General features: G+C 37.7%; 1 protein-coding gene across 1 annotated transcript in view; it reads left to right on the top strand.

The window, feature by feature from the left end:
* Window positions 1-16,325, top strand: part of tmem104 (transmembrane protein 104) — a 49,248-nt gene extending 32,923 nt beyond the window's left edge. Inside the window, exon 10 of the mRNA XM_081388447.1 lies at window positions 12,736-16,325. Coding sequence (XP_081244573.1) covers window positions 12,736-13,499 — 764 coding nt within the window. The 3' untranslated portion in view covers window positions 13,500-16,325. The remainder of the gene's footprint in view (window positions 1-12,735) is intronic.
* The last annotated feature ends 410 nt before the right edge of the window (window positions 16,326-16,735 follow it).

Raw genomic sequence — 16,735 nt, 5'->3', positions numbered from 1 at the left:
TCTTTTTTATTTTATACGCTGTACAAATAATGTTTTTGTTATTACGTTGCAACAAAACATAGCCTATTGCATTCAAGATTTTCCTTATGGACAAAATAAATTACATGGTGTTTTGAAGGAGGTTTGAAATGTTTCTGCAAGTAGATTTTCGTTAAAGCTTCAAAAATATCTGTAAAGGACAAGTCCATCCATCCATCCGTCCGTCCATCCATCCGTCCGTCCATCCATCCATCCATCCATCCATCCATCCATCCATCCATCCATCCATCCATCCATCCATCCATCCATCCATCCATCCATCCATCCATCCATCCATCCATCCATCCATCCATCCATCCATCCATCCATCCATCCATCCATCCATCCATCCATCCATCCATGTCTATCCGTCCGTCCATCCATCCATCCGCAACCCCTATATGTCTATCCGTCCGTCCATCCATCCGTCCGTCTGTCCATCCATCCGTCCGTCTGTCCATCCATCCATCCATCCGTCCGTCTGTCCATCCATCCATCATCCATCCATCCGTCCGTCTGTCCATCCATCCATCCATCCATCCATCCATCCATGTCTATCCGTCCGTCCATCCATCCATCCGCAACCCCTATATGTCTATCCGTCCGTCCATCCATCCGTCCGTCTGTCCATCCATCCATCCATCCATCCATCCGTCCGTCTGTCCATCCATCCATCCATCCGTCCGTCTGTCCATCCATCCATCCATCCATCAGCTAGGGTCTTTCCATCATAAATGCGTCCTGCTCCATGTCTCCGCCTGTCTCCCTCATACTTCAACCTAGACAGCCCGTCTCAGGCGTGATTGGGCAGTCAGTTACCAGATGACAGGCCCAAAATAAAACCGCCCATCCTCACCGTCCTCTCAAATCACAGCAGCACTGAATCGCATTTAATGTGCATGCAGTGGTGAATGAACATACAATGTACAAAGAATGCTTATTCTTGCGCCAATATTCTCAGTGCTCATAGAAACTTCAAAGAAACAACCATATGTCCTTTTGCTCACCTTTCTCTTCTCTTCGTCTCATTGATTCACAATAAGACGTGTATGCGAGTCATTGGCGATTGGATACGTTTTCTAACAGCTCCACAGGCACTAACAAGGCAAAAAAATAAAGGCAGTTGTTCTAGCTGCGTAGTTTTCAGTAATGCTTGTAGAGTGGTGCTATGCAGCATTGTATAGCAATTACTCAAAATTTATGTATCAAGAAATGCATCGACAGACTACAGAAATCTGCTGATTAGCATGTGCACCCATATTTCTGCCATCTGTGTTTTAATGTATTGCTCATTTAAGGGCACTATAACCTGAGGGGTGAAGTAGCACATCCTGCTTGCTTCAGCAACATTAAACTGCTCAGTGCAGGTGATGAACTGCTGTTATTTCTCAAACTGTTTTTCCTGAACCTGTTTCATGTTCTTTTAGTCATTTGAATCAATATGGGGTCATTTGCACAGTGCATGTATTATGTATGATTCCACTCGGCAAAAGCCATCACTGGTCTAGCTGGTTGCTGTTTTCTTTTTGCTTTGTATTGCAGTTTTTGTTCTTTTTGCAGGGATGTATCATGGATGCCCTGCAGAATAGTGGTCATCTTTTTATATGTGTGCTACTCTTATCTTTCTCTATAGCTGTTTTTCCTTCGCCTGTTCTGAACCTCCAGAGAGCTGAAGTAATTATTTGATAATGCATTCTTCACATTGTAGTCTAAAGTGTGATTTAGAGCCGTTCAGATCTAGAACTTGGGGATCAGTGGGCCCTAAAGTATTGAAATGTCTTAAATTCACTCTTAAAACTAGGGCTGTAAAAAATTGAAATCTTGCTTAGTATAAAAACTCATTTTACAACATTAAATTGAATATCAAATTTCTTCTTCAATTTGCTAATTACTTACCACCATAAATGTTTGATATATTTATATTTCTATTGCACAAAATTTTATAATGTTATGCAAAGTAGTACCCTACTTGTTTTTTTTTTGTTTTGTTTTTTTGTTTGTTTTTTTACAAGGTTATTCAGGTATTCTGCAAGGGTTACTTCAGGTTTACTTGTTAATCAGTCTTCCGGGTAGAAAAAAAAATCTCTCTCGGACAAAAAAAACAAAAAGACAACAAATCTTGTCTAAGCTTTAGACCGGAATTAATGTGATCCAGTAATAGTCAAGGGTTTTAGTTCCTTTTGACTCTCATTAACAAACATTTGGACATTTAATGTGCAGAGTAATCCACAAATGATCTCAGTTTCTAATTAATAAAATTAAAAAAAGGCCTATCCATGCTAATGGAGCTTAAAAGTCAAGCGAAAATGACTACTTTACCATAGACTCACCATAGATTGAGCCACTGGAATTTATCCCTGAAGAGGAAACCAGGTAGAGAACAGCTGCCATAGGGATGTGCCTGAAGTCTAAAGCCTAAAGGGACATGGTTAGGCTTGTTGCAGTAGTTGGTTACAGTTCATCAGATTTCACTTATAACGTGAAGATAATATGGAGAAATGACTGGAAGGACGATGCTGGATGATTTAATGCGCAACAGATCCTGAGCATCATTGACAAAAAAAACGTATCTTTTAAAATATTGGTCAGTACCGCCGCTCCCTATACACGGAGTACAGGTGATCGTGAATTCAGGAATTTCAATTCCCCGCATATTGATAGCAGCTCTCTGGTGCCAGCAAATTATATACAATATAACAACCCAACTATATAATTGGGAGAGAATGCAAAAGCATTGAAATAATTTTTTCTTTCCTATCTCTTTTTTTTCCCATCACCATGTCCCTTTAGAATGTTTCCTTTCCGTATTCGGCTACGGGCACATCCCTAATATCTAACACACAGTAAAGCATGTTTAGTTTGTTGTATATTTCTGCACAGACGTTATAATGACCAACATTTGCAGTGGATATAAAGTGCTTTTTTATTTTGTAAACAGTGTTTTTTTTATTGGAACTATTTCAAGACTGTTTATTTATTACACAGCTCCAAGGAATACTTGATTCTGATTGGTCAGTCACTGTTTTCCTTGGCAACTAATTTCCTACATATTGGTGCTAGTTTCATGTCTCTCGTATCACTCCACGGCCTCTTTCTTCCCACAGAATACGATAATTTGATCTCAAATCAATATCCCATGTCCATTTAATTTATTTGATAATAACAGGGAGAATGTACTGCCAAGCAGTCATTATCCCAAAATAAACCCCTTCAGAGTGATACAAGATGCTTTCAGGCCCTGGCCATCCTCATAGGGTTTCTTTTGTAATGTGACAGTACTTTTATTCTTTATATGCTTAGCTTACTAACCGATTAATCATATATAGCGCTATTATTTTACACCGAAACCAAAGCTGTCAAAATTTTTCCACATTTTTCCCTTCCGTCAATGAATATCGGCATATCTGTACATTAGCGCAACCATCCTTCGCTGTTCACTTTGAACCAGACAAACTTCTCATGCTGATTCTAAAGATTTGTCAATGGGTTGGTCAATAGGTTGACCAGTCGCCTATCAAATCTTTTGCTTTTTCCATTCACCCTTTCCAGTCTTGTGCTTTTTCCTATGATCTTCTCTGCTCTCAGTCATTACTCACAGCAGACAGCAGGACAAGCAGGCACGTCCCTTGTGTGCCTTTTCACCCATAATGCACAGGAGGAGAGACCGTGCCTGCTCCTGTGTCAAATGAGATGTGGTAAGTAGGATTCGGTTCAGTTGGCGCCAAGGGAACCACTTTGTGTTTTAGACTCAATGCCATCTACTGCCAGCGCCGTCACTCTGCTGAACCTTGCGTGCTAGAAAGCGGAGCTCAATTATTAGCTCAATGAGCATAACAGCATCATACTTGACTTAATACTGCTTGTTGTGTGTCGTTACTCATCTAGGCACATATATATAAAACCTCAGCAGTCTCAGAACCCGTAGCCCTTCACAACCACTTGTATGAAATGCATGAAGTGACTTGTTTATCAGGAACACAGATATGGCATCTTGTCTTTGTATGCAAAGCTGTGCATTTTTGTATGCATTATTTAAAGGCGGTTTTAATGCAGGGGTAATTTAAATGGGAAGGATCACCTCCTCTCAGCACTGAAGTAGAGAACATTTATCAGCGTTTGACATGGAGAGCGAAATGAGTCAGTGAGGTTGCCGCTTTAATTCATATTTAGTGTGAGCGTTGAGGAACGGACAAAGAGCGTGTGATTACTCACTGGAGATTTATGACTTCATGTTGCATTGCACAACGTTTCTTGGAGACTGCATTACTGTTAATCGTGCTAGAGCAAGGTGCTCGACTCAGAATCTGTGTTGTTCAGGTTGAAGACATTGTGTCATTACATATTTTCGTGTAGCTCAAACAGATGATCATGGTGCTAACAGTTTCATTGGTTCGTTTACCAGGGAATTCATTAAAAATAAATCACTTAAATGCAATGCAAGTCGCTTTGGATAAAAGCATCTGCCAAATGCATAAATTTGAATAATGTAAGGAAATGTGTGTGTGTGTGTGTATATATAAAGGTGATAGATGCAAAGAATTAAGTGTAGATGTGCCAACTATGATCTTCATCAAAATGCTGTAATTGCTGTGTGGTAAAAATGTACAGTGCAGATGGACTGATTCCAGACATGACAGTACAATTGCTTTTCTATACTCTAAGACATCAGAGGGCAGCACTGAGTCGTGTCATTTTTTTGTTGGTATATTTGCTTGGAAGGATAAAATAAGAAAAGTAGTGGATGCGCCATTACATGCAACAAACAAGAACCAAAACAAAAAGTATGGAAAATTATATATTGCTTCGTTTACTGTTCTTGGAAGGAACAGCATATTGCTTTGTCACGCTCTTTCCGCACTCTTCTTCGACTCCTGCACAATACATCACAACTGTGTATTGCCACCTTGTGGAATCTTCTGTCTCAACATTTACCTTGAGCATGCGCTGTTGTCCGCCAATCACGGACACAAAAATTGGGCTGCATGTGGGCCGTGTGCGCTGACATTCCCTCTTGATGAGGGAAATGATGTCCCGCGGACTGTCACGGAACGTGGACGGCCAAAGTTTACTTTTGGCTTAATTTAGTGTGTCAAAGCTGAAGTTTAACAAAAGATTTGCTTGCTGTCAGGATGAGCTTTTCGAGAAAAGAAAATACTCTGAATTTATAGCATTTACAGATGTGAATATAATTATCAAACGTAAGGTATTGTGCAATGTGCCACATTTATTTCATTTTTTTGTTGCAGTTTTCACTACTGGAAAGTGTTTCTCTGTGCACAGACTAATTGATATTGAAATTTGTTTTTTTTCCTTTTTAATATTTTATTGATTAGTTGCAGCCCTACTTCAAATAGACAACATTGCCACTAAAGAAAAGCTGCAGTACAATTGAAATGTTAAGGGTTTTTCCCTTATTAACCAGCATTTGTTGAAAATCAGACTTTATATGTGTTTTTATAGGTCAGATATACTGTAAAAGGTGTTGGGTCTGAAACGGCATCAGTGTGGGATATTCTGCAGCAGTGTAGTCTCAAGGTGAAATATAGCTGTGCCTTAATGAATACCCCAGGAAATGGTTCAGCTCATAGAGCCTGAAAATTGCTCTCAAGGAAAATGTGTTGGTGTCTCTCATTTAGCAGGGCCTACAATATGGACAAGCTACAAACTACCGTACACCGCTTTCCTTAACAGACCATAAAACCACTCGCTCATTTGCTTGAAAATTTCAGAGGATCATCAATTGGTCTAAAATGGCTTTGGCTATCCATATTGTGGATGCTCTCTACTGGGTTTCTTGTCTAAATTGTGGTAAGATAGATGTCTTAAATTCTGCATTCCCTTAAGCCTGCTATGTATTGATGTCCACATTTGCCTCCTTAATGAGTTTCTGTTATAACTTTAATTACTTTAAAAATTAGGTGCAGAATAAAGTTTAGGGGATTAGGGAGATTTATGTATGCTGTGTATTCACCCTCTGTTACAGGAGCATATTCAATAATTAACAGAACTATATCACAAAGACAGTCCAAAAAATCAATTCATTATGATTCCTAGTGACTGTTTTGGCAGCACAGAGGAAACTGTTTCTCTGCGCTGTAGTATTGGGGTTAAAGATCTGGGCTGGGTAGTGAACCAGAAGGCTAATCCATGAACTATCACCACTGCACCCTTGAGCAAGACCTTATTGATCAGTTGACTGGTTTTTCCCCTTAAAGGAGATGATACACAGGGCAACATTTTGAGCAATGTTGCTGGGCAATCTTGCCGAGCGATTGTTGCTTGGGCACTTTCCCATTGAAAATGGGCAATACATTTCTATCTGGATAATTTAGATCGGTCGTGGGCCCTGTGTCTCATCTGGTTGCCCGTTGATGGCAACATTGCCCAAAAAGTTGCCCTGTGTATCATCACCTTTAAAGTATGTTTACACTGAAACAGCATTGCTGTAAAACACAAAAGCTCCTTAACCTATGGGAGGCTGTATACATATTCGATATAGTGCGAGACATTCATTTTTATTTATAACTGATATTTATTTATAACTAATATTTTTATATTTAAAAATGTCTTTAATTCATTTATTTATATATTTAAAAAAAATATTTATTATTTTTTCAAATAAATTTTGGTCATGATTTTAAATATATAAATCATCTTGCATAATATACTATATAGAGATTGCTTGGGGTCAGTATGACTTTGACTAAAGTTTTTGAAAAGAAGTCTTATGCTTACCAAGGTTGCTTTTATTGATCAAAAATACAGTAAAAAGTAATATTATGTTAATTTTATTTTAAATGTGATTTATTTCTTTGGCAAAGCTGAATTTTCAGCATCTTTACTCCAGTCTGAGCCTCACATGATTCTTCAGAAATCATTCAAATATGCTGATTTGATACTCAACAACAGACATTTACTAATATTTTAAATGTTTAAAACAGTTGTGCTCCTTATATATTTTATATTTTTGTAGAAAATGTGATTTTTTTTTTTCATTCTTTTATGAATGGAAAGTTTAAAAGAAAAGCATTTATTTGAGAAAACCTTTGAACGGTGTCTGAATGTCATATATATGACATTCAGATTATTATTTTTTTACTGTATATTTATATAACACACACACACACACACACACACACAAATATGTATATATCCCTGAAATTTGATAAGAATGTTCAAGGACAAGCAAGAGTGTTGATTCAGGAACCTGTCCTACTTGGCAAAATCATAATTATTGTAAGTTGCTTTGAATAGCTAAATAACAACGTTTATGGATGATGATTGATTGATAATTTCACAGATGGGATGTTTTTGACATCTACTTAATGTTCTCAGCAGTCATCGTTCTCCATTCATACTTGATGGTCACAGTTGGTCATGTGACTGATCAACATCCCATGGGTGCTTTGTTAATGAAGATTGTCCTTCAAAACTCAACACATCGTCTCTCTAGGGAATCTTTAGCAATCAGTGTCGTTTTGATTGTAATGCCAGGACATGTTTGACTTTGCTGCATGAATTTATTTGCCCCCCTTTTTTATTTCCTCATCTACCTGTGTGGTGTTTTCCACCCAGGCTCTGTTGGCACCGGTGTCAGATACAAACATAGCATGATGAATAAGACTTGAAGACACAGATACCAGTGGCATTTTCAATGGCTATCAGCATGTACACTGAGGGAATTTATAGCGTGTGATGAATCGCTGGGTCGGGATGCAATCACATCTCATCCCTAAACAACAAAAGGCCTCTGTGCTGAAGGTTAAGCGCCTATAGAATGACTTGAGTTGTGTCGTGAGATGTCAGGAGTATTTGGATTAAGTGTGCCCTTGATTATTTTTATTTTTTTTCCTCCTCCTATTCTTTCAGTGCAGTTTTTATGAAAAGGAGTAATGCATCTTGAATCTCACTCCATCCCATCCATGCATGTACCCTCTCTGGTTGGTTCATCGGCTACATTAACTCTGACTCTCTGACGTTTCCTCTAATGATTTCCAGGTCCATCAATGTGTATGTCTGCTTTTGTCCTCTAGTTGAGCTATTGTGTATCTGTTTTGCTATATTAAGCATATTGCACGTGAAGGTTGCCTGTTATTGCAGTTGTTGCGCCTTTGGCATTGTGTTCTGTATATTTTTTTCCGTCCTTTCTTAGCTGACATGTCTGTCATGGTACAGTACTTCGACAGCATGCAGATGTACATTTCTAGCATTATATTCTATAATACAAAAATAAATAATCAGTAAATGATTGAATAAAATAAAAAAATATATTTAATAAATAAATAAACACCACTGATATAAAGTCAAGTGAGATTATTTATTTATTTCCTTTTAATACTTTTAGGGTATTTTTTTTTATAAAATTGTATTAAATTGATTGAAAGTGACAATAAAGACATGCATGTCAGACAGTGGTTTTACGTCTTCATCGAGGCTATGTCTACATTAATCCGGATACATCTGAAACCGCTCCATCAGTGTGGGTGAGAAGCTTTTGAAAAACGAATGAAAACACTAAATTCACCTTATGCGGAAATCCTTACAAAAGCTCACTGAGATGATACAGATGGAAAAGTAAATAATAGTTATCGCACAATTCGTCTGACAGGATCATTTTATTTAGCAAAATATCTCATTCACTGATGCGTCCAGGTCGCACTCACTCCCCATATGTTGGGTCTAAAACGTGACTGCTCTCATGTTTTGCCGCAGGACAGCAAATGTGAGTACATTTTCTGTCATCTTTGCAGGACTGTGATTTGAAAAGTGTGCAAACTAAGTAACACGTTTTAGCAAAATGTGAAAGTGAATAGCACATAACAGGCACAATACCGGCATATAAATGAATATCTATTGGTACAATATGCGTCATATGACTAAACTTGCGTCAACGTTTTTAAATACCTCAGTTTTCACAGTCCACACTTCAACGCGAAAACACTGTTTTTAAATGTATCCACTTTGGAGGCTACAACAGAGAGAAAAAGATGCGTTTAAAAAATGTATTAGTGTGGACAAGGCCTCAGTCTGTCTGCCATTTTTTTTTTTTTTTTTTTTTTTTTTTTTTTTTTTTTTTAGACCAATGCAAAAATTGACATCCCTTTTCTTAAAAAGGGTTTAAAGGCTTAAATGTTTTACAAAACTTTTGTCAACTTAAAGTGTTAGTCATGTTAGTAGATGCATGTTATGCAAACAAAAAGTACATAGTGCTGCTAATATATTTGTTGTTTTTTGGTTTTTAATATAATACTTGGTGAAATTATTTCAGTGTGTGTATCAGTACTTTTTGAACATTTCCAGCACATTTTGACAATACCTTGATGATAATATTGAAAATTGTGATCATTCTGGTCACTATATTCATAAAATGAAATTTTCATAGTGTTTCATCTCATTGTATCATATTGTATTGTATTGTATTTTTTGTAATTTATATTTAATTTAGCATAGGACTGCTGTGGTATGGTCACATGACATGTTGTTCTGCGCCGTCATCCCTAGATTTGGTGTAAAAATTAGACCCGACTTTCGCTGTGTTTGTCACTGCTTTTTCTCCTCTTTATTATCTGTTTTGGTTTTCATTTGTAGTTCTACTGCATCTCATTGCGAGGGAAGCAGCATGCAGTATGTCTTGAGACCATTGCGTGCTTTATTTTTTGTAGCTAGTAAATTATTTATTCCCCTTACATGCAACCTGCCCTTGATCAATAGACTTAGTGTGACATATGCACTCTGCCCCTTGTTTGCTGCCAGAATGTTGTACTCCTACTCCTGATGAATGCATCTGTTTTAAACACTGAGTGAGCATGTGTGTGGACACCTTTAATGTTAATGAAGACCTTTGGGCCAGAACTGCTCTTGGGAGCTCCTCCGATTAATTGCACGTCAGCTGGACTCTCACATGTGCGGAAGGACCCAATCCATTTTCCCCTTTGAATCAGATCAGCATTTCACATTTCCACATGTACTCCTTAACCTGGCGCTGAGGACTGGTACAGATAGTATTTTAGTGAGGAGGGAAGGACACAGCTCTACAACAAGAATATCTGCTTCTTTTGGGACTTTGGGACTTCTTTAATAGCTACCCATTTGTTGTGGATTAGAAGTTTAACCAGTAGAGCAGGGGTGTCCAATCCTGCTCCTGGAGGGCCACTGTCCTGCAGAGTTCAGCTCCAACTCCAATTAAACACACCGAAACCTGCTAATCAAGATCTTGCTAGGCATACTAGAAACTTCCAGGTAGGTGTGTGGAGGATAAAAGTTGGAGATAAACTCTGCAGGACAGTGACCCTCCTGGACCGAGTCTGGACACCCCTGTAGTATGGTATAGCATAGCATAAGAGTATAACAGGGCTGCCAACTGACACTTTTCACACGCTCTCAAGCCACACATCCGCAGACTAGACAAATATGATATGATACGAAAAAAAATTCACTTTTGATATGAAAACAATTCTCAGCTCTCAGGTTCTGTCCATTTTATTGAAAAATTCATACCGTTTTGGCGCTTGTTAATGTGACGTGACTGATCGCTGTAGCACCTCAGTTCAAGTTAACCGATCATCTGTTACTTTTTATTTAAAGAGACAGTACAGCTTACCGAAAGGTATATATCCCTAAGACATAATATCGATCAATCAGTGTTTTTCAACCACGGAAAGAGGTCCATAAAAAAGCAGGAGAACAATTATGGCACAGAACGTTACATTTACCTCAGGAAAGCCATTTAATGACCACAGCACGTTAGTTAACTAGAAAAATAGCTATAGAGAGTAGATTTTGCTAAACATGCACTATTACATAGTTATTATATTTTTACTTGTGTCATTAAATAATTGTTATTATAATGAAAACTGCATTATATGTAATTTAATTTATTTTTAACTTTAACAATAAAAGCTGTTAGGGCTCTCTCTATGTTTACAGCATATGTTTACAGATATTTTTTAAGAAACATTTACATGTAGGCTGTCTTCTGTAGCCTACCTAATATTTATCCAAACGAGTCAATATTGAATCAAAATTGAAATCAAATCCCAAGAATTGAATTGAAATTGTGAAAATTGCGTTAAGCAATAATACAAACAGTAGCCTACCAGTCATTGTACCATGTAAACATTACCACGTTGTCACTAAACTTAATACAATTCTGTTTAGTTACCAAATGTTTAAATATGAATATTTTCATTCGCTTCAGAAGGCCTTTATTAACCCCCCAGAGCCGTGTGGAGCACTTTTATGATAGATAGATGCACTTTTATGGACTTAAAAACAGAAACAGCAATTCACTGCCATTATAAATCTTGGAAGAGCCATGATGTTTTTTTTTAATATAACTCCGATTGTATTCGTCTGAAAGAAGAAAGTCATATACACCTAGGATGACTTGAGGGTGAGTGGGCTAATTTTTATTTTTGGGTGAACTATCCCTTTCAGCTCTTTTTCTCTAGAAGTTAGAGATAATAAATGGTGGAGTCTTTTGAGGTTTTTACTACCCGGATTCTCGCTCTACCTGGTTGCCCATGCATCACCTTGGGGAGTTATTGGTCCATTCCAACCAGCTCAGCATTTTCCAGAAGCCCATTAGATACTTAACAATCTCATCTTGTTCAGCATTGATTGCAACATTGATCAGATTAGAAATACAGGAAGACAAGCATTTTTCTCTATCAATTCAAAATTATAGAAATAACAAAGAGCTTGAATAAGGCGAAAAGATTAGAATTAATAGACTTAATAATAAAGTTGCTCAATAAAAGGGCTTTATTTGATTCTGACATGTGGCTGTTTTTGTGTGCAAACCAATTAGTCAAACCTAACCCAGAGTTCAGGGTTAATAATGTATGCCCATTGGTGCATGTGTGTGCGTGAATACAGTGCTAGCTTGCAACATGGTGGAAGCTTGTACAAATGGTTTAAGATCTTTTAAGACTGGTTTCTTTGTATGGACAATGCACTTAATTTCCTCTAATGTTTACATTGGTTGTGTAATCATGGTTCCAGAAGTCTCTTTTCTGTTTCACTGTTCTAAAATGACCCAAAGTCAACTTTTTATACCAATGCATTACTATTAATGTTGCATGGCTAAATAAACTTTTAAATTCGGATTTTTATAGCTGATTGGCCCATGGTTGGTTAACACGGGATACAGTATGTGCGTCATGCCAGTGTTTACAGACTCAAGTTGTTGCGTCATTGGCTTCCAATGCAGACCCTGTTTATAAGCAGCAAGCTGTCGATGTGGAGAGACCAGAACTGGAGATTTGGCCTCTGCTCCGCGTCCATCATGGCAACTCATAAAGCAGGAAACATAAGCAACAGAGACTTTACTTTTTCCCACATCCATATCTAGTTGATGGGAATGGAGCTTTGTACAGTTCATGCTGAAACGGATCTACAAAAATCCAATTTAACTGGATTTCAAGCCACAATGGACTTGGACTGATTTAGTAAAAATCTAATTTCATGCTTCTTTTTTTGCGCTATTGAGGCTACAAAAAAACTAAATGGATTTGAGTCTGATGTGCCTAAAAATCGGCTTTAGGCGGCCAGTGTTAACAAATAATCATCTCAACTTGGCACACTTGTGTGTATGAGATAAATGCACAGCACTATCTACATTGTTTATAAATTCGTCTATGTTATAATATAATTTTATATAATTATTTATATATGAGTTTTAATTCCTTTTTTTCTTTGTTTCTCTTTCTCTTTCAGCATTCACCATGATGATCATCCTGGCTTTGATTCGCATTGGCAAGGGGCACAGTGAGGGCCGCCCATCTGTGGCTCAGGTCTCGGGTGTGCCCAACCTCTTCGGGGTCTGTGTCTACTCATTCATGTGCCAGCACTCACTGCCCTCACTCGTGACGCCCATCTCCAACAAGCAGCGCATGAGCGCCCTGGTCATGGCCGACTACATCCTCATCCTGTGCTTCTACGCCCTGCTGTCCCTCACAGCCATATTCTGCTTCGACAGCTCTCTCCTGCGTGACATGTACACTCTAAACTTCACAGATAACTGTGACGTTTTGGGCATTCCAGTGTTGCGCTACTTCCTGGGCCTCTTTCCCGTCTTCACCATTAGCACCAACTTTCCCATAATAGCCGTCACACTACGCAACAACTGGAAAACTCTCTTCCATCGGGATGGCGGCACGTACCCTTGGGTGGTGGACCGTATCGTCTTCCCACTCATTACTCTAGTGCCGCCCATTATCGTGGCCTTCTGTACTCACGATCTGGAGTCGCTTGTGGGTATTACTGGAGCATATGCCGGAACGGGCATTCAATATATGATCCCGGCCTTTCTGGTGTATTTCAGTCGGCGTCATCTAGAACCCGTGTTTGGAAGGGATGCGGTGAATAAGCACCGGTCACCTTTCCATCATGCTTTCTGGGTTTGGTTTGTGATATTGTGGGCAACGTTCTGTTTAATGTTTGTAACGGCTAATATTGTCCTTACAGAAACCAAGAACTGAGTATAAAAGCAGATTTGTTTTGTCAAGCTGCGTTTTTGTTTTGATTTTTGAAGGGTGTTTGTTAGGGTCTAATGTTATAAGAATGGCATTAGCTGAAATTTAATTCAGTGTCTAAAAGGGACCAAAAGAGGTTTTGGCATTACTTCAGTAGGACTAACGTGAGACTTTTCTCTCACTAATCCACAGTTTTAATACGTTCAAAACGCTACTTCAGTTGTTTAAGTTAAGGTGTTCTTGGTCAGGTGAATCTCATGAAAACATGCCTGGGTCATGTTTCACCCCAAAAGCAAACGTATTTGAATATGTGATGTTATTTACATGACAATCAAGCACATTTACACCAAATTCTGTTCTGAATAATGGTTCTCATTATTGCAATATAGTAAAAAATACAGCAAAACTACTAAAATACTATAATACAGTGAGTAATTTATGACTTTAATTAAAAAGAACACCATCTATAAAGGCAAAAAGATATACTACACTCTAAAAAATGCTGGGTTGTTTCAACCATGTTTGGGTCAAATATGGACAAACCCAACCATTGGTTTAAAGTCCCCCTTTGGTGAAAAACATTTTTAACGTTGTTTATATGTCTATGTGGTGTTTTTAATATGCTTTAAGACAAATAATGTGCAAATTCATAAGTCAACACCATTGCTGAGTATTTTCTCCTTAAAACTGCAGAGAACCAAAGACAGTCTCAAAATCACGGTTTGAAATCGCTGGTGTTTCTGACGTCACAAACTATCTTGTAACCAATCAGGTCAACGTGTGATTGTCAACCAGTGGATCTCTGAGCTGGTGCGAGTGAGTGGAGGCGGGGCTAATTTGCATATTCATAGAACCGCTTGTACTAAATGAGGCAAGCGTGCAGGGTTACATTCAAGCTATTTTAAAAAAAAATCAAGGAAAAAACACTTAAATATGTAATTTTGGTGATCAAAGATGAGTTTAACAAGGGATACAATTATCGACTAAAGGGGCCGTGTTAAACTTTTAAACCCAACAGTTGGGTTTGTCCATATTTGACCCAGACATGGGTTGAACCAACCCAGCACTTTTTAGAGTGAACATTGATGTATAAATATTTCACAATTTAAATATGTAAAATGTAAATAATATTCCCAGTTTATATTATGTAATTTTCTGAATTGTTCCCAATGAATTTTATATTATATTATAACTTGAGGGGAAGGTGTGGTTTAATTGTCGTCTTAAATCGCAGTGTTCTTAAGAAATAGCCTTCCATTTTGTTAAAACAAAGCATAAGCCCTTATTTAAATCTTTTTGATATTGGGGTTGAATGTGGCATTGTTCTTGACAGATTTCATCACCCTCTGATTTGGTTGATCTTAAGAAGAAACAACGAGCTGGTGTTTCGTTGTTCTTTTGGACTCACCAAAAACATTATTCATAAAATTCATCAAGTCAGAGCCAAACAGACTGACAGTAAACTGCGCTGACTGATGGTGACACGGTTGAGCCCAGACCTGCAGTTCAATCTCAGTTCATCAGCGGATTGATCGAGGCATTGAAAGCTTCAATATGTTCTCCATGTACTGACGTCTTACCCGGAGCTCACGGGCTCTCTAACGGGCCCTTAGGGGGGACAGGAAGGGAAGATAAACCTGATATTAAAAGAACACATCCTTCTCATGATCTACAGAGACAAATATTTATCATTATCAGTATGGAGCACCTCATCGTGCCTGAGAGATCACACTCACCAGTTATTAATGATAATGTCACTTTAGTTCTGACGACGTTGTCTTGAATTTGGCTTGAATTGAAATCCAAATGTACGGCAGCTGATTCCCACCCTGCTTTGCCTTTTGCACATTTTGGTCTTTTTTTGTACCAAATATTTTGATTCTCTCATCATTTAATCACCAATAGACATGTCATTCCAAACTGTTTGACTGACTGACTTCTGCAAAACACAAAAGAAATGATATTAAAGAATGTTTCAGCTTTTTGTTGCTCATAAAATAAACACCACTGGAGTTCAAAACAACATTGGACCCCATTGACTTTCATTATAAGAGAAAATATTTACTTATTTTATCTTTTGTGCGCAGACAAAAGGTCATTCAGGTTTGTAATTCCATGAGGGTCAGTAAATGATGACCGGTTTTTCATTTAATCTAAACTGTTCTTTTTGTGTCTTTAATGATTTCCTATGTGTGTGTATTTTTGCTCCACCCATCTCATGTCTGCCTCAGGTTTTCTCAGGCAATATGAATGTGACTCATTAGCTTGACACTTTGTGTTGTTTGTCAATGGTGGACTGGTTTGATCATCTGTGACGTGTTTGATACTGTAAACTGATCGCTGCTCTCTGTGAGAGCGCTGTCTGCTGATCTAAGAGAACCGTATCAGATCCTGCTCTTGACTTCACACTGTTTCTGCGGTTGACTCAAAGGGAAATATGTCTATGAGAGCTTGTTTGTGGTTTCCTTATTCGGTTCTTCCTCTGATGTGCTCCACAAGCATTCTGTTAAGGACATGCATTAGCATTCATGTCACCCTAAAGCACAAAAGCAAGTCATTTCACATGGGTGAAATGTTATATTACCAAATACTGATGTAATATGTCCATTTTTTTAGTTAATTTTTTAATGAAACAAATGTGCCTTCTTTCCAGGGATCTTCTTCCTTTCACCTAAATAACTATTTCTCTCTCTCTTTCTCTCTCAAATGTCTTTTTCTTGATTGTATTTTCTGTGCCGCCTGTCGCTTGCATGTAAGTTACTTCATATACTTGACAATCACGTCCACTGATGTCTCGTTAAAATAAAAATGGAAATGCCCTTTTTGATCTTTAAGATTGACATTTTGTTTCATTTATTCTATTTTTATATATATCCTACTGTTTGTCATTGTCACAAAAATCATAAAAAAAGTATTTTTAATAAACTCAGAAATTCTCAATGTATGTTAAGGATTGTTTGGCATAAAAAACAATTCTTTCACATTTGCCTTTTAAGATTGCATTGCTTCAAAATGGTAATGACAGCTAATTATGTCAAATAATTGTCTTTTTTAAGGACAATGCATTATGATTGAAAATGAAACGAGTCATTTGACTTGTCAAAACATTTTGACATACTTTGTGGACACTTTTGAAATGAAATCTTTATAATTTTAGTTACCATACCATTTTACCATAACTCAGACTTTTTATTATTAGATGAAGATTATTTCTTATTTTTGGTATATGTTTTAAACTGATA

This window comes from Scardinius erythrophthalmus (assembly GCF_964197995.2).
Source record: "Scardinius erythrophthalmus genome assembly, chromosome: 1".
Classification (NCBI taxonomy): Eukaryota; Metazoa; Chordata; class Actinopteri; order Cypriniformes; family Leuciscidae; genus Scardinius; species Scardinius erythrophthalmus.
This window is presented reverse-complemented; position numbering and strand designations above follow the sequence as displayed.